This window comes from Diaporthe citri (genome assembly GCF_014595645.1).
Source record: "Diaporthe citri strain NFHF-8-4 chromosome Unknown scaffold_3, whole genome shotgun sequence".
Taxonomy (NCBI): Eukaryota; Fungi; Ascomycota; class Sordariomycetes; order Diaporthales; family Diaporthaceae; genus Diaporthe; species Diaporthe citri.
This window is the reverse complement of record NW_025064848.1, coordinates 1349315-1376014: the sequence shown is the minus strand read 5'-3', so window position 1 is coordinate 1376014 and position 26700 is coordinate 1349315. Positions and strand designations below refer to the sequence as shown.

The 26700-nt window shown below is 53.0% G+C and overlaps 10 protein-coding genes across 10 annotated transcripts; 6 read left to right on the top strand and 4 right to left on the bottom strand.

The window, feature by feature from the left end:
- Window positions 1-2194: 2194 nt before the first annotated feature.
- Window positions 2195-4759, top strand: INS49_007990 (uncharacterized protein; the record flags this gene model as incomplete). Its single annotated transcript, XM_043168735.1, has 10 exons — window positions 2195-2263; window positions 2323-2738; window positions 2803-3215; window positions 3286-3385; window positions 3446-3458; window positions 3801-3916; window positions 3983-4153; window positions 4259-4335; window positions 4398-4478; window positions 4545-4759. The coding sequence occupies 10 exons, from the start codon at window positions 2195-2197 to the stop codon at window positions 4757-4759; spliced, it is 1671 nt and encodes a 556-aa protein (XP_043026415.1).
- A 541-nt stretch (window positions 4760-5300) lies between these two features.
- Window positions 5301-6186, bottom strand: INS49_007989 (uncharacterized protein; the record flags this gene model as incomplete). The annotated part of the gene is made up of 4 exons (XM_043168734.1): window positions 5301-5459; window positions 5561-5617; window positions 5701-6057; window positions 6130-6186. 4 exons carry the CDS (start codon window positions 6184-6186, stop codon window positions 5301-5303), a joined length of 630 nt encoding a protein of 209 aa, XP_043026414.1.
- Window positions 6187-8754: 2568 nt separating this feature from the next.
- INS49_007988 (uncharacterized protein) lies at window positions 8755-9224 on the top strand (the record flags this gene model as incomplete). The annotated part of the gene is made up of 2 exons (XM_043168733.1): window positions 8755-8971; window positions 9037-9224. The coding sequence occupies 2 exons, from the start codon at window positions 8755-8757 to the stop codon at window positions 9222-9224; spliced, it is 405 nt and encodes a 134-aa protein (XP_043026413.1).
- An 83-nt stretch (window positions 9225-9307) lies between these two features.
- INS49_007987 (uncharacterized protein) lies at window positions 9308-9958 on the top strand (the record flags this gene model as incomplete). The annotated part of the gene is made up of 2 exons (XM_043168732.1): window positions 9308-9543; window positions 9928-9958. The coding sequence occupies 2 exons, from the start codon at window positions 9308-9310 to the stop codon at window positions 9956-9958; spliced, it is 267 nt and encodes an 88-aa protein (XP_043026412.1).
- A 496-nt stretch (window positions 9959-10454) lies between these two features.
- On the bottom strand, window positions 10455-11673 carry INS49_007986 (uncharacterized protein; the record flags this gene model as incomplete). The annotated part of the gene is made up of 2 exons (XM_043168731.1): window positions 10455-10804; window positions 11427-11673. The coding sequence occupies 2 exons, from the start codon at window positions 11671-11673 to the stop codon at window positions 10455-10457; spliced, it is 597 nt and encodes a 198-aa protein (XP_043026411.1).
- A 2912-nt stretch (window positions 11674-14585) lies between these two features.
- On the top strand, window positions 14586-16893 carry INS49_007985 (uncharacterized protein; the record flags this gene model as incomplete). Its single annotated transcript, XM_043168730.1, has 3 exons — window positions 14586-16124; window positions 16319-16378; window positions 16819-16893. The coding sequence occupies 3 exons, from the start codon at window positions 14586-14588 to the stop codon at window positions 16891-16893; spliced, it is 1674 nt and encodes a 557-aa protein (XP_043026410.1).
- A 1561-nt stretch (window positions 16894-18454) lies between these two features.
- On the top strand, window positions 18455-19264 carry INS49_007984 (uncharacterized protein; the record flags this gene model as incomplete). Its single annotated transcript, XM_043168729.1, has 1 exon — window positions 18455-19264. The coding sequence occupies one exon, from the start codon at window positions 18455-18457 to the stop codon at window positions 19262-19264; it is 810 nt and encodes a 269-aa protein (XP_043026409.1).
- Window positions 19265-19439: 175 nt separating this feature from the next.
- On the bottom strand, window positions 19440-22073 carry INS49_007983 (uncharacterized protein; the record flags this gene model as incomplete). The annotated part of the gene is made up of 2 exons (XM_043168728.1): window positions 19440-19754; window positions 19824-22073. 2 exons carry the CDS (start codon window positions 22071-22073, stop codon window positions 19440-19442), a joined length of 2565 nt encoding a protein of 854 aa, XP_043026408.1.
- An 821-nt stretch (window positions 22074-22894) lies between these two features.
- Window positions 22895-24300, top strand: INS49_007982 (uncharacterized protein; the record flags this gene model as incomplete). Its single annotated transcript, XM_043168727.1, has 2 exons — window positions 22895-24188; window positions 24266-24300. The coding sequence occupies 2 exons, from the start codon at window positions 22895-22897 to the stop codon at window positions 24298-24300; spliced, it is 1329 nt and encodes a 442-aa protein (XP_043026407.1).
- Window positions 24301-24461: 161 nt separating this feature from the next.
- On the bottom strand, window positions 24462-26333 carry INS49_007981 (uncharacterized protein; the record flags this gene model as incomplete). The annotated part of the gene is made up of 6 exons (XM_043168726.1): window positions 24462-24885; window positions 24945-25384; window positions 25452-25862; window positions 25923-25948; window positions 26011-26133; window positions 26228-26333. The coding sequence occupies 6 exons, from the start codon at window positions 26331-26333 to the stop codon at window positions 24462-24464; spliced, it is 1530 nt and encodes a 509-aa protein (XP_043026406.1).
- Window positions 26334-26700: the final 367 nt, after the last annotated feature.

Sequence of the window (26700 nt, the reverse complement as noted above, 5' to 3'; positions counted from 1 at the left end):
GTCTAGGCCTGGGTTCACACGAGCCTCCCATGGATACGTAAAGTCGATACCGTAGATAGGCCGGACACGAGGAGCACAAAAAACCGCCGGCTTACAACAGGAACTTCACAGGCGTGAGTTCATGATGGACTTTTCTTCACCTCGCGGTGGCAGAGGAGGCCAGGCAAGGTGGAGCCTTGCTGGACTCATCGGCACGTGCCTACGCTGTCGATCACTCGTGTGCCCATTACTGAGAGCAGTCACGAGCAGTCACGAGCAGTCACTGTCCGGTTATAATTTTGGCTGGTCTAAAAACAAAGTTATTCTTGCAGCTGATAACTATACAGTTGTAAAATGGACTAAGAGAGGCTGCACAACGCCATGCCTTGAGCCGCGCGTTTTCCCCATCACGTCGCCGCCAACACCACCAGATAATTCTTTGCCTCTCCCATGTAATCTCGAAGTCTTGACATAAGTGCCTCTGCCGCTACCCCGGCCTTGGTCCCCCCGATACCATGCGACGAATCCGACCCGGAGTAGATGCTAGGCCATGCTTTCTCTGTATTATTGATTGCATTACAATTCCGGATGCAATTATTCATGTCCTGGGGCGCGGTCTTCTCCAATCAATGATGACCATGGTCCCGCACCGATGCATCGTGCGTCCAAAGGTAATGGTGGTGTCTTAACATCCAGTTGGCTGTCATTGGTCCGAATCTCATACATAACGCCGGGATGTTCGCTTCTCATACACCACGGGGCCGCTATGGTGGCTGTGGTAGCTAGCCCGTGGGCTGTGGCCGTAGTGGGAGTGTCGCGAGGTGTGGCTGTGGTAGCTTGCTCTTGCCGGGTGGTGATGGCTGTGGTGGTGGTGGTATCTCGTCGCCGGTACTACTTCCTCCCGGTAGTAGTAATTCTTCTTCCTCTGTGGCGTAATTCCGAAGCACATTTTGAATGGAACTGAAGCACAGAGAGGTGTAGTCTGACGGATATATAGCTAGTAAATCCAGTGAGACCTGTCGTAAAATGGGTTCTCAACGTGGTGCGAGGAGAGAGTAGATGATAGATCAGAGAAAAACGTGGGCCCGGGTGAGCGCACAGGTGAGGATGTGGAACATATTTATGATCAGAGATCTCACTCATCGATACTCCGAGAGGGCAGCGGCATTGGGCTATGTCCGGCGACGCAAGGCCAAGGCAAGGACGATCCGGCCGGATGCACCACAAAACCAGGTTTAATCCATGCGAACGCCTGCGATGCACACCCTCGTAACCGCCTCTCTGACCCGTGTGATTGGCGGCCCCTGCTGACCGAACAGCCACCCGGCACATACTTGCACCCACCCACATACACTACTGTCCGTTCGCTGGGAGGAATGCGGCCAGGACCCTGAAGCCTTCAGCTATGACGACGAAAGCGAGCCTTGCGAAGGACTGGAATGGCCGATAAGCTGGCAGCCTGGGGACTGCTACATGATTTGCTTTATTCCAAGTCCTCCGGAGAGGGAGAGGAAACCGTAGCTTTGCCCCCCTCGTGTGAAGAGGGCAGACATGCGACATGCGACGCTGCAGGGCTGATCGGAGCATTTGGTGACAAAACTCTAAACGAGCCTCCAAGTATCCTGATCGGACTGAGATGTGCAGGCTTGTTTTTGCCGTTGCAGCAGCTCCTCGAATGTCACCCTTGGGCGGGCAGGCGGGTGGGTCGCCGCCCGTCCATTTTTAGTGTCGACACGAGGTGTGTGTGGCGACGTCACCCTGCAGAAACCAAGCACAGCTAACAAGAGGCTGCTTGCGAGGCGTTCTGGGATGAGACACACGGGAGGTCTTCCTAACCCTCCGGAATGGCATAACTCACTGTCTTGGGGTGATCTGGGGATGGCAATGTAGGCGATGAATGCATTTGATGGCATGGGATGCAGCAGCTGAGACAGGGTTTGCGGTGTGTCGCCGGAGAAAAGTGACTCGAGGGTCAATAAGATCAGAGGACAGGATGAATCCATGTCTGTGAGGGGTCCAGCAAGCCAAGATAGATCTTGGTCCAAATCGCAGAGGTGTGGGCCTGAAGGACAGCTACCCTGGCAGCCAAACCAACCGGATTTGAGGCCCTGTCAGCGAATCTTATGCCAACCCAAGACCCTGAAAACGCCTGGCCTGTAGGGACCGCCTTCGGACGGGGATCACGTCAACAACGATCCGAGCCGCCAACTCGAAAATGGCATTGAAGCACCTGATAACCTGTATTGTGGCAGGTATTGACTACCTCGTGCATCCTCAAATCCTGGTACGAACCAAACTTCCATCTCGTCATGTCTCATCCGCAGCACCGCTGACAGAAGGCAGGGCAGCGTTGAGGAGAGCGTGAGGGCGGACCAGATCATCCCCGTCGTCGTCCTGAGCGAGGAGGAGGTCAACGCCGGCCCAGAGAAGCTCGGCAGGACTCTGCAGTATCTCGTTGATAACGACGATGTCTGCACCGATGAGTTCACCGGCATCATAGTCGTCAAACCGTCCGGGTCTGGCTCGCATCTGCGTGGTGCTTATGCTAGTGCATCTGACATACAGACTTCCCTAGACTGCCCTTTCACGGTATATCACCTGACAAATGGACTTGATACGTGTGAAGATAGGGACCTCTTACCATCTGGGCCATATTTCCTGAGCGGGCAGAACCTGCACCAGGCTTGGCGGCTCCACCCTGACGACCTCGATGCCTTCACCTTCGGCCTATTGCCAGACAGCCCTTTTGACCCTCAGAGGTATTCCACCACCCGCTCCATACCACCACATATGAGAGACCTCCCGTCTAACCATCCGTACCAGCTTCCAAGCCGTCGCACCGCTGTCCTCAGATGGTGTCTCCAAGACCATCCCAGTGCCCAGCCGGTTTTATCACAAGCCTACCTCAAAGAGACCGCTGGCTGGGAAACGCGTCTCGCTTACAGACTCATTCGACGTAAAGGGTGCAAAGACGACACTATCTAGTCGGGCATGGTCGCAGCTGTACCCCGCTGCCGACACTTCCGCCGCGTACGTCAAGAAGCTGCTCGACCTGGGCGCCGTCGTGGTGGGCAAGACGAAGACGACCCAGTTCTCGACCGGGCTGCAATGGGTTGACCACCATCCACCCGTGAACCCGAGGGGCGATCGCTATCACCAAGCGTCCGGTAGCTCCGCAGGAGCCGCAGCATCCCTTGCCGGTTACCGGTGGCTCGATTTTGCCGTTGGTGGAGATTGTAAGTTGTCTTGACACTATGCTGCTGTCGTCGGCCATTCCTCGCTGACTGTCGCCGTCTCCTCATGTAGCCGACGGAGGTGTCCGGGACCCAGCTGCAGACCATGGGCTGCATGCTATTCGGTCATCATTCGACTCAGCGTCCCTAGAGGGCGTTAAGATCAGTTCAGAGTGAGCATGTCTAACAACGAGCATATTTCAAACAAAATAACTGATCAGGTGCCTTTTCAGGAGATATGATACCGTCGGAGTGTTTGGCCGTCGCTTGGACGACCTAGTATCTGTAGCAAAACACAGCTTTGCAGTCTCGGATGAAAACATAAAGCCGCCTCGTCGAGTCATTTACCCTACTGACTACTTTCCCCTCTCCGATGCAAAGCATCAGAAACTGGTTGAAGAATTTATGCAGAACTTGGAAGCCCGCCTGGATATCAAAAGGACCGAAGTGGATATAGCGCGACTGTGGGACGACCAGCCTCCTTCAGGCTCTTCAGCAAGTGTGCCTTTGCAGGAATATTTGAAGAAGGCAAGTCTCGCCAATCTGTGTGCGACTTGACCGTGAAGGGCCTCGCTGACCTGATCACAGGCACCTTTCTGGTCATTGTGCCACGATTACTACCACAAATTTGATGAGTTCAGGGCTGATTATAGCGATGCCGTTGGCCGCGAGCCCTTTGTTGAGGCGTCTCCTCGCTACCGATGGTATGTGTGTCTTCTGCCTTTTCTGACCATGTTCATACTGGCCGTGAAGCTGACTTTATGTGCTAGGGACGTCGGAGAGAGTGTTACGAACGACGATTACGACGAGTATCTCGACCGCCTCGACACGTTCAGGACATGGTTTGATGAGACTGTCATGCCCCTAAGCAGCGGATCTGATGATATCATGATACTGCCAGCTGGCATCGCTGGGCAGAAATACCAAGACGAGCCCCCGAGGTAGGTTGGCAACCACATACGGGGGACAGTTTTTATCTGGGCATTGCCGGATCTATCACGGCCCACGTTGTTCTGGATTATTCTTGGGTTCTAATTACGGTCCAGTGAACCCGAATCCCTTGAGGGCATTGGTATCAGACTCTTATCACCGATTCTGGGCACACCCCAGATAGTTGTACCATGTGAGTGCGACATCCAATTTCGGATACAGGCAGCATTGACGGCTGACAACGACTCGCCACAGTCGCGCAGCTTCCCTACAAGTCCCGCGTGACTGAAACACTAGAGTACAGGCCCGTCAGTGTGTCGTTGATGGGCGCCAGAGGTACGTTCACCAAGGGAATGGCCCCGTGCCCAAGTGCTACTCCCTGGATGCTAATGAACACCGCAGGGAGCGACCTTGCGCTTCTGCGCTTGGTAGAAGAAGTCACGCAGGCTGCTGGATGGCGGACAAATGTCGACACGGGAAGGCGCGCCTTCCCCGTCGGCAAAAACAGTCGACATGTACGGGACCTTGGCGATGACGGCCGTGGAGGTGAGGTCTACATTCAGCAGCATGTTGCTGGTCTTGCAGATGTTTCGGACGGGACACCGGACGAGTTGTAGATCATCCGGTCCGTTCCCCAATGTGTAGAAATGGGATGGACTAGTCCGTTCGTTGTTCTACAAGTCGAGTAAAATACCAACAAGAACTCTTGCCAGCGCAAGCATGATGACACCTTCTCGAAACTACGGCGATCAGTCCTCTTGGCACGCCCGTCAGCACAAGGACACGCCGCTAGTTCAGACTGCATTACGCTTCCAGACCAATGGCCGTCAGTAGTCACGGTCGAGTCCAAGTTCGACGCTGTTGTGCGTCCGTGTTTGGGCTTGGATACTACCGCGTTGCGGCATCAACATGGCCATGGATTTCATTCTAGGTACAATAGTTTGAAGGGAGCGCCACGGAGGTAGGACTGAGTCTGGATGTACACTTGAGCAATCCGTGGTTGAACACATCGCTCTCATCTTGAGAGAAAACGACGCATGTCGCCAAAAGTAGTCATTTAGTGCCTCCTATGGGCAAACTCTGCGCACTGCCATTACTCCCTCTAGGGAAAATGCGAGAGAATCAAGTGTGTCACTCCTCGGTATCCCCGCCCTCCCTCTAACAGCTCTCAAAATACACCTCGACCTTCCAACCGCCATCGTAAAGCGACACCCCATTGAACTTGTTGTGGTTAACGCCCGGGCCGCAGGCATTCATCACTGCCTGGGCACCGTCGGCAACCATGCTCCAGCTGTCCAAGGTGTAGGTGTCGGAGTTCTGCCAAGCCAAGGCATGTCAGTAAATAATCCTGCCAGACGGAGAGGTAGGCAGGCTTTGGGTGGGGGACGGAGATTGTTATGGATCGTTTGGAGACCTACGTCGTTGCACCAATAAATGGCCGAGTCGTAGGAGCAGCTCACCCGGCCGCATGAGTTCTTGGTGGGTGTGTGTGTGTTAGCAAACATGATCCGACCTGGTTACCAAAAGCCAGAAATCTTCAGGAATGGTGGGGGCTCACAGGGCCGTTCGATGGCTTGCCGGAGAGTTTACTGAGGTATAAAATGCCGCTGTGGATTGCCTGGGCATCCGCGCGGAAGTTGAAGACCTCGCACTTGACTTCGTTTGGCGCAGGAGTCTTGACCAAGGCACCACCGAATGGGACGGGGTCGCTGGTGGGGGCCTCGAGACCCGGGGCGGAAGTGTTGATGGCTTGGAGGATCTCGGGAGCAAGGACCTGAAGGTGTCGGGTGACGTCCTCAACTGTGCCGGTGACCGTGTCGGTGCGATCGGGGCTGATGGGAACCTCCCACTTGACGTCCGCCATGGTGTAGTTGCCCGTGGGGCCCTCCATGATGTCGTTCGCAAAGGTTGGTGCCTGTGCCTTCAATTAGTTCTGATCTTTGGTTGCATCCACCGACTAAGAATATCCCCCAGAGGCGTGACTCACAGCCAGGAAGAAAGAGACGCCCATCAAGGCGGCGATGATCAGGCTGATGTACTTCATGATGGATGGTTGTCGATTTGCACTGGAGATGGTTTGGTTGTTGACTGGTGTGCAGGTGCAAAAGAGTTGTTTCAAGAAGGTGGAAGGTCAAAGGTCAAAGTTCGACAAATCCACAAGAAGCTTGCGGTTTTAAGTCTTTAGATCCCAGAAACCCCAGACAAGTGAATGGTTGGCTTCACTCGCTGATGTATGTCAATATCATCCGAGCATCCATCCAGTCACTCACCGCAAGCAAGCAAGCAAGCTCACACATTGAACATCATGTGAATGTAGATTCCATTGGTGTTTAGCACATCCTTAGAAGTAACAGGATGCTCTTGAGTGCATATAGGCGACATCGACAACGAAGTTACCTATTATCTGCCCACTCTTCCAGACGCCCAACCAACTCGCCAAGCCTTCGGTGTAATGTACGCACTCGTTCAGGCGATGCAATAACGGCCTTCTTGTCAAAAACAAGAGTTCCTTTGAAATCATCATACAGGTCTATAATGTCGTCTCGGTGATCTTTAGAAACCATCAGCAAGTCATGCAAGCAGAGATAGGCAGTGCAGTTGTTGGTAGCGCTAAGTGTTCACCAATAGTGTAGGATCCGGCCCTCCGTTCTGTCTCGATGTAGCCCTCCAGCTTGCGCTCAGCGCTTACAACATCCCGCTTTACAAGTTCTAAAGCAGTAATAACATCGTTTAGACCCTCAATCTTGCTACGAGCTGATCGTGAAGGGCTGATCCGCAGCAGGTATTTTCGTAGCCTCAGTTCCCGCTTGAGGCCACCTGCCTTCTTTTCGGTCAATTCAAAGAGTGTGCGGAGTCCGTTCAGAGCAGACTCTATTGAAGATTCGCGTTGTGATACTGGAGACCCGTCGTTGCTTGAGTACCGGTCGCCTGATGCAATGTCTTGATGTCGCCCTCGATGCGGGCTTCCTGGGGCTTGTGGGGTTGATGCTGCAGGGTCATATGTGAAAGTCTTTGGTGGATGGCTTTAGGTAAGTTAGCGTATGCCTACCCAGCTTCTACAGTACGCCCACCTAGCTTTTAGCATTGGCCTACCCAGCATAAAGAAAATTAATTGCATTTGCATTAAAATATAAGTATTGCAGGGTTTTTAATAAACTAAGGTAGGTATTTTTTAATTTAAGTAATACTTTAAAAATATAAGCCTAAAAAGCCTAGAGCGCCTTAGAGCGCCTAGAGGGCCCCAGAGCGCCTAGAGGGCCCCAGAGCGCCTAGAGGGCCCCAGAGCGCCTAGAGGGCCCCAGAGCGCCTAGAGGGCCCCAGAGCGCCCAGAGCGCCCAGAGCGCCCAGAGCCCCCAGAGCCCCCAGAGGCCCCCAGAGGGAGCAGAGGGCCGCGAGGGCGCAAAGGGCGCAGAGGGCTGCAGAGGGCGCAAAGGGTTGCAGAGAGTGCAAAGGGTAAAAGTAACTTTTAAGTTATAAATAAAGGGGTAGCTATAAAACCCTTTTAAGATAATTATAATTATGCTTTATTAATAATCTTATAATATTAATATTTTATAATATATATAATTAATTTCCTTATATTAAATAAATTAATATTAAAAGTTAAATAAATATATTATAAAAGTTAAATAAATATATATTAACTTTTTAAAGTTAATAAAAGTTAAAAATAATATTTAATTATAATTATAATATTAATATAACCTTAATTAAGGGATTATATATAATAATATAAGTAATAAAAATATTATATAATTAAATAAGCTATAATTTATTAAGAATTAATATATATTTATTTAACTTTTATAATATATTTATTTAACTTTTAATATTAATTTATTTAATATAAAGAAATTAATTATATATATTATAAAATATTAATATTATAAGGTTATTAATAAAGTATAATTATAATTATCTTAAAATAATTTTATAATTACCTTAAAGGGGTTTTATAGCTACTTCTTTATTTATAACTTAAAAGTTACTTTTACCCTCTACGCCCTTTGCAGCCCTCTGCGCCCTCTGCAGCCCTCTGCGCCCTCTGCAGCCCCCTACGCCCTTTGCGCCCTCTGCGCCCTCTGCGCCCTCTGCGGCCCTCTGCGGCCCTCTACGCCCTCTGCGCCCTCTGCGCCCTCTGCGCCCTCTGCGCCCTCTGCGCCCTCTGCGCCCTCTGCGGCCTCTGCGGCCCTCTACGCCCTCTGCGCCCTCTGCGCCCTCGCGGCCCTCTGCTCCCTCGCGGCCCTCTGCGCCCTCTGGGGGCTCTGGGGGCTCTAGGGGCTCTGGGAGCTCTGGGGCCCTCTGGGCGCTCTAGGGCTCTCTGGGCTTTTTAGGCTTATATTTTTAAAGTATTGCTTAAATTAAAAAATAGCTACCCTGGCTTACTAAGAACCCTGCAGTACTTAAATTTTAATATAAATGCAGTTAATTTTCTTTATACTAGGTGGGCCAACGCTAAAAGCTAGGTGGGCGTACTATAGAAGCTGGGTGGGCGTATGCTAACTCGCCTACTAGTAGTAGTACTATCCACCTCCACCTGTCAGATTACCATGGTTATATGTTGGCAGAATGCGCCCAAGATCCTTAAATTAATGCATCCCATAAACAGAGCATGGCCACAGACGCGGAGGACCGTGCTTATGTCGAATATGTCAAGCGATCGCTGAACGAGGAGGAGGAGTTTCACTTCCAGCGATTCGAGTTCCTCCAGAGGCTGAACCTCGTTCAGCTACAAGTAAAGCTGGTGCGGCTGAAAAGTCAAATCCAGGCATCGAATTGTGCGCCCGAAGAGGATATTGTCACCTTGCAGGAGACGCTGCAGAATTACGGTACGAAAAAAGCAACCAGCCCAGCCTCTTCTACACAGACCAAGGCGAAACTGATCCTCACCCAGGCAAGGCAATCAGGAACTATCGTTTTCTTAAGGACCACAAAATAGTGGACACCTCGGAGGCCCGAAAGCGCAAGCTCCTCCTGCAGCGCTTCTTCAAGTCGTCCCTCGACCACGGCGACCCTTTCCAGTCGCACTTTGCCTACTTCGAGGATGCCGAGGCGACCATCACCCACTGCGGCGGACACTGATGCGCATCCTGCCGGGCCGGCTGGCCTTCTCGGCCGAGGAGCGCACGCAGCGCGCGAGGGAGTACCGCGAGGGGAAGCTGCCGATGCAGGCGTCCAAGATCGTCGACCGCCTGGCGCGCTTCCTGGTGGCCGTCGCGGGCGGAGCGTTCCTCATCGTGCCCATGCTGATCATGACCCTGGGCGGGCCGTCGCAGAACACGAGCCTGGTCACGGTGTCGGTGGCGGTGCTTGTGTTCGCGCTGGTGTTGGCGTTTGCGGTGCGCGCGTCCAATGCTGAGACTATGGTTGCGACCGCTACCTATGCGGCGGTTCTTGTGGTGTTTGTAGGGACCAGCTCGAGCGGTGGGTCTTAGTAAACGACCACTCCGCGGCTGAGCAGTGGTCTATAGATCATTGTATTCTTTTAGTTTCTCCACTAAACCGGAACGGCAATGATTGTTCTGGTAGGATAAGACACAATGTGTAGTGTAGAGAATTAGGGTCGTTTTCGCTATGCACTGCAAGGCTTTGGACAGTGACTATCCAATCTACTTCTGCAAAGCAGTGTTGTGTCAGAAGCCACCATGTAGCATCAAAGGTGAACTGTCGTCTATGGCCATGACGGACATGGCCTGAGGCCAGGCTCATATTTTCTCAGGACGGAGCTGCCGTCCCTGCGTGTGGATGTTGAGAGCATGCCACAACTGGCTGATGTTGTAACCAGGGCAGACCTGACTTCTGGTTCTCAGCAGTAATAGATAACGTATTGTTTTGCGATTCATCATCGTTCACAATTCACCGTAATTCACAACTCCTTCGTCTTCGCAGTTCATCATAGTTCGCAAGTCATCGTTCTTCCCAACTCATCATATTTCACACTCATCCTTTGCAATTACGAACCAAACTCCAAGGCCATACTGGAATGGCCAGTAAGGACTTAAATTGCCCAGGTACAAGTGAAGCTGTGTCAATGCTGAGTTTTGATAACCAGTAAATTGTCATTTAATCATTGGATTCAACATGGCCCAACTGTTATCTTACTATCGTTGATTATTATACAATTTTGGAATTTGGTGGTTTCCCTGACTTCAGTTCTTCTAAACATGGGTATAAATTTTGAAACTCTGCAACGAGAATGAAGGCTGGAAGTAGATTAAATAGATCCATTTCCATACAGTACTACATATATACATGCTATATTGTCTAACTAAATTGTCATTTAACGCCATCGCCATTCAATACCTTTATGACTCAGACCTGTGTCGAGCCACCAATACGCCTCGGGCGTGTCGGCGCAGGCGATAGGTATGTAGCCAGCGCGGTCGCAGAGAACCGGTCAGCCGCCGGCGAGTCGGGCTCAGAGCTTGTCTCCCAAGTGTTCAGAGTCCTGCGCGCGTCCTGGTTCGATCTCGAGAATGCTGGAGCAGGTGGTTCCAGCAGGTCTGCCGCAGCGGCTGCCGTGTCCGACTGAGCCGACGGTGGGCGATACGGGTGCCACGTCCGCCACGACGAAGTATCCACTGCCCCTTGGCCGCCCGTGCCATCACCGACGCTGCGCCGTCCAGTTTGGGCCATGTCGACGGCTCCTCGGACCAGAGAGCCTTGCGCTCCGGGGGTCTCTGGTTGGATACCGATGGGTCTTCTCGTGCGTGAAGATCCGCGCCTCCAGCAGAGATAGAGCGCCCCGAGGATGAGAGCGAATGCAGAGAGGGCTGCAACTTTAAAATGGGTGAGTACGAGTTTCACTGAGAGAACTGCACAGGGGGTCAAATCCTACTTGCGATGCCGGCTTTGGCCCCGGTGGAGAGTTCTGAGCTCGATATTGCTCCAGGATTCCCTGGAGAAGGAGAAGTTGATGGTGTTGTTGGAAGTACTGTCGTCGGTGTCACAGAGGTGGACGGTGAGGTGACCACTGGTGATGAAGATGATGCTGTGACTGAAGTTGTGATGGAAATCGTGAAACTTGTGGGAGTAGCACTGCCACCTGTTTGCGTAGTCATGGTTGAAATTTCAGTTGTCGTCGTGAGAATGGAAGTGAGAGTCGTCGGAGGAATAACGACCGTCGTTGGAGGCTCGACGGAGACTACAGTTGTTGTGGTTGATGAGGGTGGCTCTGTTGATTTTGAAGCGTCTGACGGCTTTTTGTGGCCCCAGTCGTCTCTATTATCGTCTGGACAAGTTAGCATCCACAACCTGAGTGGTAAAGATTTTGAGAAAACGTACTGTTCTTGTTCTTATCGCCATCTCCACCATTTCCCTTGTCTTTGTCACCGCCTTGCTCGTCGGCGCTGTCACCTCTTCTGCCGCCGTTGTGCCCGTTTCCATTACCGCCGTTGCCCCTTCTGTTGCCCTTGTCGTCTCGAGGTTCAACTGCAGGCAAGTCATCGTGGATACCGTCCGAGGCTAAACGATACTGCGGGTCATCCCTTGCGTCTGTCTCTCGTGCCATCCAATCGTGTAACCAGCCCATCGCGTCTGTGAGCCGGTGACGAAGTCGCACCGTCCCTTAGAGACGGAATAGAGGGGCGGTTTGATGCGACCTGAAGTTGTACTCACGATGGGAACAACGGGAAAGCCACTCTCGCTACACGCTATGCCCGGTATATGGGCCGGGATAGCCCAACACCACGACGAGAACCAATCTGCTTGTGATGTTCGGCATGCTTACCCGAATTAGGCAGAACTAAATCAGGATCGAAGCCCGGGGTCATGAGTCGATTTCAAAAGTCGATTTCCCTAGCACATGCAAAACAAGTCTGCATCTCATATTCCCCCCCCCCCCATCTCGGTCACGGCTGTTGAGAAGTTTTTTTTTTGGGGGGGGGGCATAATAGGATTGCCTGCCTATTGCTGATTCACCCACCCAAGTGTGGGTTGCTCGCCTGTGAACACCAATCCGGTGCCTAAAAGCTATCCCTTGTCGAATTTATTATCCGAGAGTAACGACCGGGGTCAGTGGTCTATCACGCGCATGTCAGAGGAGGATGAAACCGTGGCGTCTCATCTTCCACAATCGATCCGGCAGATGGGGACAGAGTCAAGAACTGCTGGTCGTAGTTCCCAGCTTGGCAGTACCGCTGAAGATTCGCTTTCGTCACGTAAAAATCATCTGAACTTTTATAGCCCTGCTGATAGGCTGAATGGTAAGTTCCTTAACTACCTGGGTGGCCTAGTGACAGATGCGGCAGGTGGTACTCGATTCCAAGGGGGCGAAACAGCTCCTGGACACATCACAACAACAGCCTATATTGCAATCGATCATGCACACAGAGAATCCCTTCCAAGCTTGACACTATCGCCGGCTGAACAGAATCGTGCGACCAGTTCGTGACATCTGCCACTGAGTAAGGACCTCAATGTAATAGCCTTCGTCATCTCCTCCGCACATCACAGGACAGTGCGCCAGGCATTATCAAACTCTTGATTTCTTGGAGGTTTGGGGCCGAGTCGGTCCGTTTCGCCAAACGTGATAACGGATTAGATATTTTGAAAAAAGAAGAAAACTAATGAGGAATTTTGCAATCTTGCAACCATTTCAAACGGCACATAGTGCAATTTCACCATTTTATCCGCTTCAAACTCGCGTGGCGCCTCCGTAGCTCTTGTAGCAGTGAAGTGTCCTAGAAGGCCTATTCACTCCCCGGCTTACCATGGCAGTGAACGGGGGGCCAAGCGAACAAAAGGCCGTACGTCTTCAAAAAGGGTGCCTTGGGGCTCCTGCTGCACTTAGAACGTGACTTGGCCGTATGCCCACTTCGGATACAAACAATCACACATTTGCCAGGCCCAATCGACCCTGCCACGCGTGCCGTGAGGAACAAGCAACCCGTTAGAGTTTGGGCATAAAAGTTTCAGTTTGGAAATTTGAATGGGAAAGGCTACCATTCACTTTTGGTAAGATGGACTGCGGCAATGGAATGCTTGATTATATGTCCAGAATTGCCTGATGAATATGAGCCGACCTACGGTTTGGAGGATTCACATCCAGAGCATAGACTTCTCTCCATCTTTGGTTACAGAGCTCATATCGATTCTCTTATTGAGAACATCATCAAATCCGTTCGAGTAAATTTTCTGCCCGTCGTTCTATTGCGCTGCATAGGTGGTTTTTGGGCCATGTCTTCAAAATGCAGATATGAAGCTCTCAATGTTTATGAGAGACGTATTCACGACTCCACAGCTGCTCTGTGGCTGGCTCTAGAAATGACTCGCACTGTGCCTCAAGTCAGAGATTGATTGATCTCACTACATGTATGCTGTATACATTGAAGTACCCTGTTTGGAACACATTGCATGGAAATCTTTCCAAAATCTACTGTCGTTCACTGGGATATTGGTGAAGAAATAGTAATACTGAGTCTCAACTCTCACCATTGACCACATCGCTCTTATAAGATTCGTCAGCATGCACGTCTCGTATCTCTTCTGTCTAGGGCAGAATCTGGGATGGAATGCTAAGTTTGCTATCAACTTTCGAAAGCCAGATTGTAGCAAGCTGTCCTTACCTCTCAGTCTGGTCTTTCTCTATGTGACATCTTGATCATTTTAACATTGACATGATTACTATCAGATAGGAAGCACAAAAATTGAATTTCTGTGAGGACTTTTAGTTAGAAGATTGTCGTAATTCAGGACTTTAACATGTCTGCAAGCGACAAAACGGCCTTACATCTACATGAGATTCAAAGGTTATATGACCCTTGTACATTACTGCATTATGCTGACCATAGAGTCTGCTTGGGCTATAGCGCCTAGATCGAGCGCAGACGTGATTCACACCTTCTTCGGGCCGTGGCGCGACAACCACGATCACATGGTTGAGCTCTAACCGGCGAGCACGAATAAGTGATTCTACTTTTGGTAAATGTTCGCCGGGGAACTTGGCGGGGTCTATTAGCTTGGTACGTTGTACTACTATCAGCACCAACACTACTCTGGAATGATTGTTTCGCGCTTGTTTGCGAACTAGTGTTCTAACTGGTTCTGCCTGGGAATGTGGCACTTCAGGGCTGAAAGGCTGAAGGAATAGCTTCACGAGGACGGCGGTGATCCATGTCAGGGGCTGCTGTAGCTCAATTGCCAAGTGAGGGCAAATTTGCGCCGGCGTAGCTATGGCAGACTATGCGCACGTTAAGCTAAGGAGCATTAAGACGCCCTCGGACTGCATGTAGGCACCTTGCCCTCTTTGTCCGCTTATACACTCTTAAGCATGTCCACCCATGTAAACGGAATGTGCTCACAAGTGATAGATGCTGATGTTTAAAAGCTAACTGACCCCTCTTCACCACGACATTTGACTCGCTTTACGAGACTTGATGATGAAACCTGTGAAGATTTTACAGTGCACGTGGGACTCAATAAACAAACCAAGAGATTCTCAAAATGTCTGTCAGGGCCATCACCACTGAGTTTGGACACTCCCTGCCGCCCGAGGGCCCCCACACCATCACCTTCAACATCCCCGGCTGGGACACGGCGATGAGGTTTCGTGACGGTGACATGACCATGTTCGCAAGACTCAGGTCTATGTACCCGCGCTTCGCCCCCTTCGGACCAATCCGCCAGCTCGCTGCAGCCATAGCCCAGAAGCTCGCCCTGCCTGAGATGACAGGAGTCCTCATGTATACGGACCCCGCAGCATTCACCGTGCAAAAGGAGCATTCCCTCTCGCCGCACAGGAAAGAGCACAGGCTTTCGGAGGAGGATTTCTCATTCAAGATAGTGGAGATCCACGATGTCAGGCTATACTGTGTCGTCTGTCACGTGGGCAAGACCAAGGGCATCATCGGGGTGTGGCAGAACACGGGGACAGGCATGCTCACTCGCCCAGCCCAGGAGCTGCTCAAATACGCGGACACTGAGTTCAAGGAGCTGGAGTGGTCTGGTGACCTTTGCGATATTCCAACTCCAACATATTACCCAGAGTCGGAAGCACACGGGAAGTTGCGGAAGCGTATCAGCGACCTACTCCACAGAGCACCACTGGATCCCGAGAAGGTGAAGGTCAAGCCGGACGATGTCTATTTGTACCAAACTGGCATGGCTGCGATCTACAGGCTGAATGGAGCTCTCATGAAACGGCGCCCCGGAACCATTCTCGTCCTCGGATCAGTATTTCATTCCACTTGGCATCTATTCGATGAGACCCCAAGTGGCATGAAACATATCGGTGACGCTAGAAGTGGTGTCATTGATAACATCGAGGCTTACCTGGAGGCCCTCTACAAGGACGGAAAGATAGTCAGCTACGCCTTTCTGGAATTCCCAAGCAACCCCATCCTTGTAAGTATTGACCTCAAGGGCCTGCGGCAGATCGCCGACAAGTACGATTTCCCAATCGTGGTGGACGACACAGTAGGCTCTTTCTGCAACATCGATGTCCTCGCCGTAACAGACTTCCTCACAACATCCTGCACGAAGTCTTTCAGTGGTTATGCAGATGTAATGGCCGGAAGCGTCGTGCTGAATCCACTGTCCCCCTTCTATGCCGACGTCAAGCAGATCATGGCCAGCACATTCCACAACGAATTCTTCGCCGGCGACGCGGAGGCCCTCCTCACAAACAGCGACAACTACCTCGCCCGCTCCGCGATCTTGAACCGCAACGCCGCAGCACTGGCGGACTACTTCGCCACCAAGGCCGCGGACCCGGACTCCCCCGTCAGCCAGGTCCTGTTCCCGACCACCGGCGACACACGGGACAACTACGAGTTCTTCATGCGCAAGCCTACGCCCGACTTCACGCCGGGATACGGGTGCCTGCTGTCCGTGGAATTCGAGGATCTCGCGACGGCGCGGGCCTTCTACGACAATCTCCAGCTGCACTGCGGCCCGCACCTGGGCGCTCATTTGACCCTTGCGTTACCGTTCAACGCAATCGCGAACGGGCGGACTCCGGAGGAGGCCGAGTACCATGCCAGTGTAAGTCACTTTGAGAGAATGGGTCACGTTGAGAGATGGATCAGTTCGAGATATGAATCTTATCCGTCTTGAGGAACTCAAGGCGAATGAATTTTGGACGGGGGAGGGGGTGTCAATTTTCTTTGTGTCCAGCTTTCACCCGAAGCAGTCCGAAGTCGACAGGTGTGGTAACAAATTACTGACGTAACTTACAGTACGGCGCGAAGCCGGAGCAAATTCGCTTTAGCGTAGGGCTGGAAGATCAGGAAGAGATTGTGACGGCAGTGGAAGAGGCATTGGCGAAAGCAACAGGGTCATGGAGGAGCAAGAAATGTGATGGCGATGCAGGTGGTGAGACAGATACAAGCCGTGACGGCGCGACTGGAGTGGTTGATAGATAGTTAGGAGACAGGGGAGATCCCACAGGCTTGAGCAACTTCAAGTTAAAAGAACCGGAAAAAATAAATTTGATTTGAGATTGTGATAGGGTGGACCTTTAATATATGATGAATGGTTATAAATTCTGAACGAAGGCTATCCTGGTCGATGATATCAAATACATATGGTTGGGAGGGGCTAAGTACTGTGAGATCAGACTTTTCAAATGATGATCAATGGGACCATGAGGAAGGCGAAATTGTGAATAATCCTACAGGCTTGGCCTTTTTACAAGAAGCCGACCAGCTCTGTGTCCATGTTGCGTGTATATCTGCAGTTACCAGGCCAGAGATCGGCGTGTATCAAGCAGGGAGTCACCGAGCGGCCATTCGACTCCAACGGGCGCAAGTAGCGAGGAAGCACCATATCAAACCAGGCCGTCTTCAGTCTTCTCAGCCGTTCGTTGTGAGGTGAGGGCCGCATACGCGCTCCTCTATCTCGAATGCCTCCTTCATCACCCTGGTCCAGAATGATTCCCACGAAGACTCCCGGGTATTGTTTTGCAAGATGTCTCCGTATGCGGTGCTGGCATGAAACCCAAACTGGCCGGTCGGTGACTTTCCCATGGTACGAGAGTGCAGAGCCACCACCGGTGCCATGTATTTATCAGGCGGTGGGATGACGTCTTCCACCATAACTACGTAATTCGCAGGGAAGAAATGTGTGTCGGGGCCAGACTTGTATGTTCCCACACATATTGGCTTTGGTGTGAACTCGGGGATTACGCCGTATACTGCTGTCTCGGATGCCCAAACAGCACGCATCAGATCGAGTCTAGCTTGTCCCTTCGCCACCTGGTCTCCAGGTTAGCCATGGTGGGTGATAACAAAAAATGAAGCTGTTGCAACTGTGGCGAGGCACAAACCTTTTGAAAGAAGACCTGAGTGGTCCGATCACGGTAATAGACTTCTATTCTAAATGTTTTGCAGAAGTCACTCAGCCCTGCTGCATTTACTGAAATCGGTTTGCAACCGACTGGGAGGGCTTTTGTATCCCAGATGTCAGCATGCCTTTTGTAATAATCGATGATTCTCGAGTCGTGGCTTACCATTGAGTACACTGACGTCGAGCTCTAGAGAGATGTCCCGACCTTCTTATGCCATCTTGGTTGGCTTATGAAAAACGGCTGAACTGTTCCTGCAGAGGGAAGGGTTCAAGAGTTTGTCCGCTCGAAAGACGTCTCCGTTCTTACAGCAAGCGACCCAATTTCTTGTGGTGACTTGCTCTCTCTCGTCTGATCTGTCTACAGACCATTGTCACTCCCAGGTCGCTGAGGGTGGTCACCCTTTTGGACCGATAGTGCAGTTGGCCCTGTCACAGTTCTGCTTCCTTCTGAAACGCCGGTGACGCGCCATTGGCTCCAAGTCATATGCGTGTTGGCTGCAAACCCTGAAAGTGACTGCGCCTTTCTGGTGAGCCATCGTGCCCCAAATTTGGAAGGAATGATAATAATTTAGCGCCATAGCTGACACAGATCACCTCCCTGACCGTCCCAAACACCAATCGACAGGTCGAGCGTCCAATCAGTCCCATTCTGTTCCGGTGCAGGCTTGATATTTCCAACATGTCTCTGCTACGTGCACAGAAAACATATACAGCAATATGATTGCACGATGGACTAACTTTGTCCACAAACGATATTACTCGTATGCCATAAAGAGGGATCGTTCCAAGTGGGCAGTCCAAGGTAGCATTCAGACTAACACAGCACCATTCACCCTCCTTCCCCACATTGCGTCACCGTGATTGGCGCCGTCTGGTCCCCGAACTATCCCGTTCCGGTACTTACATCGACCTCACATGTTCTTCTGATACTCAGACACTCCAAGGAACGGAACGACCGAACTCATTGCGTGGATCACTAATTTCTCAACACTCGTGGAACTAGAGGGTAAAAGCCCCAGCATTACAAAATGCCACCCACGAAGTCAAAGATAGTAATCGCCTTCGACCTCTACGGGACCATCCTCTCCACCGAGTCCATCGCAAAGGACCTGGCCACCCACCTCAACATCAGCAGGCCCAAGGCCCAGGCCGTCGCGGCAAAGTGGCGCCAGTACCAGCTCGAGTACACCTGGCGCATCACCGCCATGGGCACCTACAAGCCCTTCGACAAGATCACCCGCGCGGCCCTCCGGCACGCGGCCGCAGAGCTCGAGGGGATCGACGTCCCGGACGGGGCGGCCGAGCGGCTCATGGCCGCCTACGACGCGCTGGCCGTGTTCCCGGATGTGCCCGCGGGGCTGAGGGCGGTGCAGCAGAACCAGCGGGGCAGGGCCGGCGCGCCGGATGTCGAGGCCGTCATCTTCAGCAACGGCACCGAGAGGATGCTGAGCACCTCGGTCGGGTCGTCGCCCGACCTGAAGCCGTTTGTGAGTGGCGGCGGAGGCAGTGGCGGGCTATTTAAGAAGCTCGTCACCGTCGACGAGGTGCGGACGTACAAGCCCACCGCACAGGCCTACAGCCATCTGCAGGCCGAGGCCGACGAGGACAACGACGCGGTGGTGTGGCTCGTCAGTGCGAACCCGTTCGACGTGGCTGGGGCCCGGAGCGTCGGGCTGAGGAGCGCGTGGATCGACCGCGCTGGGACTGGCTGGGTTGACCGGCTGGGAGAGGCCATTTTCGGGGTTGGGGATGATGTGCGTAAGCGACGGGCTAGACCGACTGTTATCGCCAAGGGCGTGGACCAGGCAGTTCAGGAGATATTGAACATTGGCATATGATGAGGGCGTGAGAATGAAATGAGGGTGATGTGGGTGAATATGCTGGGGTTTTAACTATCTACCTGACTTCATAATTGATAATACTACTCGAAACCACACTATTTTCCGCCCAGTCCAGTTGACAAACACCGACAAGGAAACCCGATCAAAGAAAATGCAGTATCACGGCAAGGAATCACAAGAGCCGCGCCGGAAAAATGCAAAGCTTACCACCAATGCCGCTCATATCCCTCAAAGGCGAAATTCGCAATGACAGCAACCACCAGAGTTGAACACACAGAAGCGACGGACCCCACCAGTCGTAAAACTTGGCCGCCTTACGGGCACGAATCGACCGGCTTCGATAGACGTACGTCCCAACCGAATACAACAGGGCCGCAATGGCTACAAGGGTGAATATTCCCGAGACGACGAAAGAGATTCTGCTCGGCTTGTTGCCGAAATTAAGAAGGGTCGTGGCGATGGTTCCGATATAAATGGAGAACTCGAGCTATTCGGGGTCAGTATATGTGTCTGAACATAGCTTTCAAAAGATGACATGAGTGTAGTTTGGACATACCCAGTTGAGGAAGGTCCTCTCAGCCGCGAAATACACCTTGGGCTCCACCCTCACAGGCACGTATATCTTCTTTCCTGGAGGCGCAACAAACTTTTTGTTTTGCACTTGGGTCGTCCCGTACAGCGCGATGGTCCTCTCGTGCGCCGGGATTTCGCTCCCAGATCTCAGGTTATTCACAACGCCACCTAGCTTGGACAGGCCACGACCGGCAGCCTTTGCTTTGGTCTGGACCAGTGTGGAGGCATACGTAAGACCGCCGACTCTTCTGGCCTCTTCCAACCGGTCTTGCTCTTCTTCTTCTTCATCCGATTCGTAGAGCTCATAAGCGTCATCATTCGCGGGCAGAAGACGCGTCTGATCTTCGACATCTGTCGAGCCATCGGCTTGTGCTTGGCGCAACCTGTGTGCCACCGCAGCCCCGTGCGCGCCAGTCTCTGGTGATAATCCGTTGGATGTGCCACCATTGTTGATGTTCTCTTGGCCGCGTGGAGCCGTCCTCGCCTCCTCATCATCAGAGTCGAAATCGTCATCTTCGTCCTCTGAAGTGCCCGTAGTACCAGAGTGACCACCCCGCTGAATTCCGAAGTTGTGTGTGGCAGGCTTGCGGATGTCGACGTCCATCTGGGGCAACCAGAAGGGGAGCAACTTGATCCGATCCGGGTACAGGGTAGCGCAGCCGTGGATGAACTTGGAGAATTTTGGTACAGCCTCAACCAGGTGACTGGAGACTAGCTGGCGCACCCATTCCGGGGCCTGCTGACCAGCCTGTGTTTGAAGCTTGACCTCCAGCACCGCATAAGGAAACCGGCAGATGTCTTCGGGCGGCAGCTGGGAGAAGGGGTAGTCAACGCCAATATCCATGCGACGCCAGTTATCACCACTTCTTTTACGACCATCCAAGTTGTCTTCGCGGATCAAGGTCAGGTCCGAGTCCAGTGATATACGGACTCTGGCATCCGCCGGAAGTTGGAAAGCGGTTCGGTGATAGAAGCTTCGGCAAACGGGCTCATACCCCTTCTTCAGGACTTCCCATTGCACCTCCTGTGCCAACTTCTCGTCCTCGTCGTAGGCAGATTGCGGTTTCTTGCCAGTCTTCCGCTGCTTTTCCATGACAGCTGCCGGGAGCATCTCACCCCTCATATACGGGTTGACCTGCTTCTCGCGTACCTCAAATCGGGCTTTGACGGACTTTTCGCCCGTCCAATCCTCACGATGAGTCTTTCTCTCGACGTATATCTTATCGGTGCTCATGCCGCCATACCACCGCAGACGGATGGCCTCAGCTCCTTCTGTCTTCTTGAGTCGGCCCTCGTACAGCTCCCAGGTGTCAGGGTTGTCGTAGTAGATTGAGGTGATAGCAGAATCATCCGGGTGAAACTCTTTATTAGCGTTGAAGACCAGCACCGGTAGGTGCTTGAGGATGATAAGCTTCACCTCGGTGATGTTGTCCGGGTGCACCCAGTACTTGGTCGTGTTACGAACAAAGTTTGCCTGACTACCACCAGCGGCGCTGTCACCTTTAATCGGATTGCCTCTGGTGCGAACGATGTCGTAGAGCTTGGACAGGTCAACCAACAGCTCATCGTGGTTGTCCTTGTAGAAAGGCTTCGCCTTCATGCGCGCCTCGAACACGGGTCGTATATGCCAGCCGGTGATCTTGTCGTGCTTCTTCATGATCTTGTAGAAACCGGTGTAATTCAGTTGGATGAACTTGGCCAGGTCGTTGACGTCGGCGATGATGTCGCTCAGGTCCTCTTCGAGCACCATAAACTCCTCCTCGGATGGGCCATCCTCGCCGGCTCGGCGCTCGTTCAGCCTCGAGACAATGTCGTTGACGTCGCGCTCGCTGGCCTGAATCCGACGCTGGATCTCAATGGTCTTTAGTTGTTGTTTCTGGTAGACCTTCTGTAGCTCTCCCTCGAGCCGGTATACGAAACGGCTCTCGTCATCCTCAGTCCACTGCCGCTTGGCCTTTCCTTTGCCTTTCCTGGCCCCTTTCGCGCTATCGCCTTGGGCGTCTTGTTCGACGAGTGGGCCGCTGGACTTCTTAAGGTCGGCCTTGAGCCCCTCGTAGTCGATGTAGTACCACTGATACTCTTTGATAGCGCTGGAGCGCAGCTGCTCTCCGAACTTCATGACGACGACGCCGGGCGGGATGCGCTTGAAGGGCCTTGAGTAGGTCGAGGTCGAATGGAGGCGGCTGGACTGCCAGGTGGTTCTGCTTGTCTTCAGGTCGCGGATAATCAGCATGGGCGCATGACGGTACTGGTGTTGTCACAGGTACTGGCTGGCGAATTGAAGAAGGAACGTGCAGTGGATGAAATAGGATTGGGGTGATTAGAGTTGAGATGGCAGATGGACTGCTTGGTCACAATCCAATGGCATTCCTTACCTCGAGAAGCGAGAAAAGAAACAAGACGGCAGGCGAGGTAATTGGAGGGGGAAACCTAACGAATAGCAAAACAAAACAGAAGACTAGCGATCAAGTAACAAATCAATATCCCTCACGTTATAGAATCTCGTCCGGCACAGCTCGTCCGGCTCCAACCTCCTCAGCAGACTTTAGCGGAAGTTTATGCCGGCGCGGAGCTTGGGAGGACGGCGCAGGTGACAATAGTTGGGTGATGAGGCTCCTGCGGGCCCCAGCTGCGGATGGACGCAGCAGCAACTGGACGCCGCCATGTGACGCTGGGCCTGGCTGGGTCGGAGGCGGCCCCCACTTGGTCTGGGCACGTTGTGGCCGGTGTTGTTGCAATTGGCCAATGGGTGGCAGCTCCCCTGTGCCTTGTGCTTCCTGTGCAGTGTGGGTTCCCGCATCGACTCCATCGGCCGCGGCTGACAGCCGAAACGGCAAAAAAGTTGGAGGGGCAGCTTTGCAGATCTAGACCTCTTTGCGGTGTCTGCTCGTGTGCTTGTGTGCCCGTGTTCGTGAGACGTGGGACTGAAGGCAAAGACAGACAGAGAGGCCTCTTTTATGAGCTACTAGGCTAAGCCGCCTTTTCACTGAACGGCATTTGCACCACAGCCCATCATCTCGACCAGCCGAAGCCTCCCGCCGCCCCATCGCGACCATGGCGTCCTCCTCGAGCGAGCTCTTCGACGAGTCCATCTCCGCCCGCATAACCCCCGAATCCCCGATCGATACTTCTGAAATCCTCCTGCGCGCATGGCAGCATGACACCCCGGCCATCAAGAAGCTCCTGGACGCCCCAGGAAAGGCGTCCGTCCAGGACCCTAAGACGGGCGAGACGCCCCTGCACGCCGCGATCCGGTCCTGCGGGTCCGCAGGGGACCCGGAGGCGGACCCAGAGGCCATCGAGAAGGCCAAGGCCACGGTGCAGGAGCTGCTGCTCTGGGGCGGGATATGGAACGACGTCGATGACCACAACGAGACACCCGGGTGCGTCGCGCTGAGGCTGGGCCAGCCCGAGCTGTACGAGCTGTGCGTCCAGGCCGGCGTGCGCGCGGAGCTGCTGTTCGGGCTGCTCGACGGGTATGAGGAGCTGAGCTCCGGGTCGGAGGCTGATGACGAGGACATGGCAGAGGCAGAGGGAGAGGAGGAGGCGGCCCACGTTGAGGTCGAATACGACGGCCCCACCGGCGCACCAGAGGACGGCGACGAAGCTCCCGAGCTGATCGAGACCGCGCAGCTCAAGTTTCAGCCTCCCAAGCCCGACGCCGAGACCGAAGTCAAGAGCGAGAAGTACCTGCGGTCCAAGCTGACGTACTCTGACGGCAAGTTGGTGGACGACGACGGCAACGGCGTCATGATGGCCTGGGAGACGGACATCATGCGGCGCAGCGTCGACGCCCTGGTCCCCGGGAAGCCGCCGGGGAAGAGGATCCTCAACATCGGGTTCGGCATGGGCATCATCGACAGCATGTTCGCCGAGACCAAGCCCGCGAGGCATCATATCATCGAGGCGCACGAGGAGGTCCTCGAGCACACGTCCTCGCCCGAGTCGAGCTTCGGCGCCGGCTGGGAGGCCAGCGGCCCGGAGGAAGGTGCCTACAAGATACACAAGGGACGATGGCAGGATATCGTCCCCATATTGCTTGAGCATGGCGAGGTGTACGACGCAGTCTACTTCGACACCTTTGGGGAGGATTACAGCCAGCTGCGAAAGTTCTTCACAGAGTACATCCCTGGCTTGCTGGACCAGAACGGTATCTTCGGCTTCTTTAACGGACTTGGCGCTGATAGGCGGGTCTGTTACGATGTTTACACCAAGGTCGTAGAGATGCACATGGCCGATGCAGGCATGGATGTGGAGTGGAATGAAATTGACGTAGACTTGAAGGGGTTGGAGGAGGCTGGCAAAGGCGAGTGGGAAGGTGTCAAAAGGAGATATTGGACACTGGACAGTAAGTTTCAACAGACACGCTTCCAAAATCCTTTTTGTCTTGATTTATTCGGCACCTCTAACGTGGCTCTATCTCAGAATATCGGTTGCCTGTTTGCACCTTTTTGGGCTGAAGAACTGCTGGTTCAACACAAATCCTGGAACTGCGGTTGGATCCAACAACCACCACCTTTTTAGGTATTGCTGTGAAACCTTTCCAGGGCTTTTCAATTGATACACCAAAATGCACCAGCAATGGCAAAAAAAGAGAAAGCCTCACGAAACGCAGAACCGTCTAAGCGAAGTTCTCAGGGTGCAGGATTCCAGCGATGTTGCCCTGGTTGACCCGCTTCAAGGTCAGTGCAGCAATCAGTGCGGCACCAACACCGGAACCATCTTCGGCAGCGAGGATCTCGACGGGGTCCTCATCGTGCTTGTTGGCCTTGGCGGGCCAGTCGAGGATCTCGCGGAGGGCCTTGGCGCCACGGGCCTTGAAGTGAGGGTACTTGTTGAAGACAGAGCCGTCAGCGCCGACATGGCAGGACTGGTAGCCCTTCTTCTTGCAGATGGCAGCAACACCACATGCGGACAGGCGAGCAGCACGGGTGCCGATGAGCTCAGCCGTTCTTCGGACGAGCTCGAGCTCGGGGCCGTTGGGCTTGATGTCCAGCTTGTCAAGGAAGAGATCAAAGGTCTCCTGAAGGTTCTCGTAAGGGTCACTGCGGGTAGATGTCAGCACATTGAATACACAATAAGGGGCCGGAGGGGCAGCACATACTCCTCGATGGTAGAAAGGAAAGACGAGTCCAAGCTGTAAGCCTTGCGGAGCTTTGAGATGTCCTGGCCACCAAAGATGTGGCAGTCGTGGTTGTCGTGCAGGTCAACAAGGATCAGACGGAAGATCTCGCCCAGGTACAGACCAGCGATCATCTTCTCAAAGGCCTGCTGACCAGGGCGGGGAGAGTCCTTGTCGACGATGATGTCGTACTTGGTGCGAGGCAAGACCACGTGCTCGTTGTCGAAAGCACCCCACTCGCAGTTGATGGCCATGGGGCGGTCAGCAGGCAGGTTCATGTGAGCCAGCTTGGGAATAGAGCCGCAGTCCTCCATGTAAGCGGCATTGCAGCCAGTACCGAAGATGCAGCCAATCTTCATCTTAGTATCGGTGTAGGCAGAAGCAATCAAGGTACCGGTGGTGTCATTGATCAAAGCCGAGAGCTTGATAGGCACTCCCTTTGTGGTGTGTTAGTCGTATGTATCATGGTAAGAGTGGAAGTTGACTCACCCGGTCAGCAAGGGCCTTCTGCAACATGGGGACGACATTCTTGCCCTCGACACCAGCAATATCGAATCCCTTGGTCCAGCGCTGGAGGATACCCTCATCGATGTAGTTCTGGGTGGCAGGGTAGGAGAAAGTGAAACCCAGGGGAAGCTGCTTCTCGAGCTTGACACCGCCGTGGTGGGTCTCGATGAACTGCTGCAGGCAGTCTGCAATGTACTCCCACAGCTCCTCAGACGTGCCAGTCTTCAGCTCCTCAGGCATACGATACTTGGACTGGATGATGTCGAACTCGGACTTCTGGTCGGTCAGGGTGATCTCACAGACACGCAGGTTGGTGCCACCCATGTCAAGGGCCAGGTAGGTGCCTGTCTCATAACCATCAGGGAAGGCCATCACCCAGGTAGGGTTCATGGGCTGTTTGTCTGTCAGTCTTTGTCATGCCAGTTTTATGAGTAAATTTAAAGTGAAGCTCACAATGCTGCCGCCCTCAACACTGAGACCTGTTGCGAAAACGAGTTAGGAGAGAACTGTGCACATAATCAGAGCATTGATATTGACTTACCCTTCTCGAGCTCCTTCACAAAGTGGTCGGTAATGGCCTTCAACTTGTCGGTCCCCACCGTCAACTGCTCCTCCAGAGCCTTGATCTCTGCCAGAAGGCTCTTGGGGACATCCATCATGGAGCCTGTAGTGTCAGGCGAATCGCGAACGAGGTCAGTGTCCATGCTGGCAAGTGGTATGCAGAAAGATAGAGAAGCCCAAAAGCACAAACAACGAACTTGCAGAAGAGTGCCTGTGGTGGTGAAAGGAGTGGACTGTCTTGGTCCTGGGGGAGAGGGCCTTGTCGTGGGGTGGAAGAGGTGGCATATGGCTGTCTAGCGCCATTTTGTTGATGATGCTGGCTACAGAGTGAATAATGTGCAATTGACTGGTTCGGTGAATAGATGAGACGAAACACCGGGAAGTGAATGAGGGCTGGAAAGGCTAGAAAGACGAAAACGATCTTTTCAAGCCTATGGTTGTCTGATCTGGGGAGTTTGAGCAGGGCCTGGAGATCAGGATGTGAGGTGGGACGAGGCTTCATGAACGAGACACAAAGCTGTTCTAGGAGAAGCTGTTCCAGGAGAACGATGTGGACTTCTCATCCTCCCAGGATCAGGTTCACCAGCAATTCCAAGAGTGTATCTCAAGGAGATTGATCTGGGAAGCCGTGACACGCTCCTTTCCGGGGTATATGCTCCTTCCCACTCGG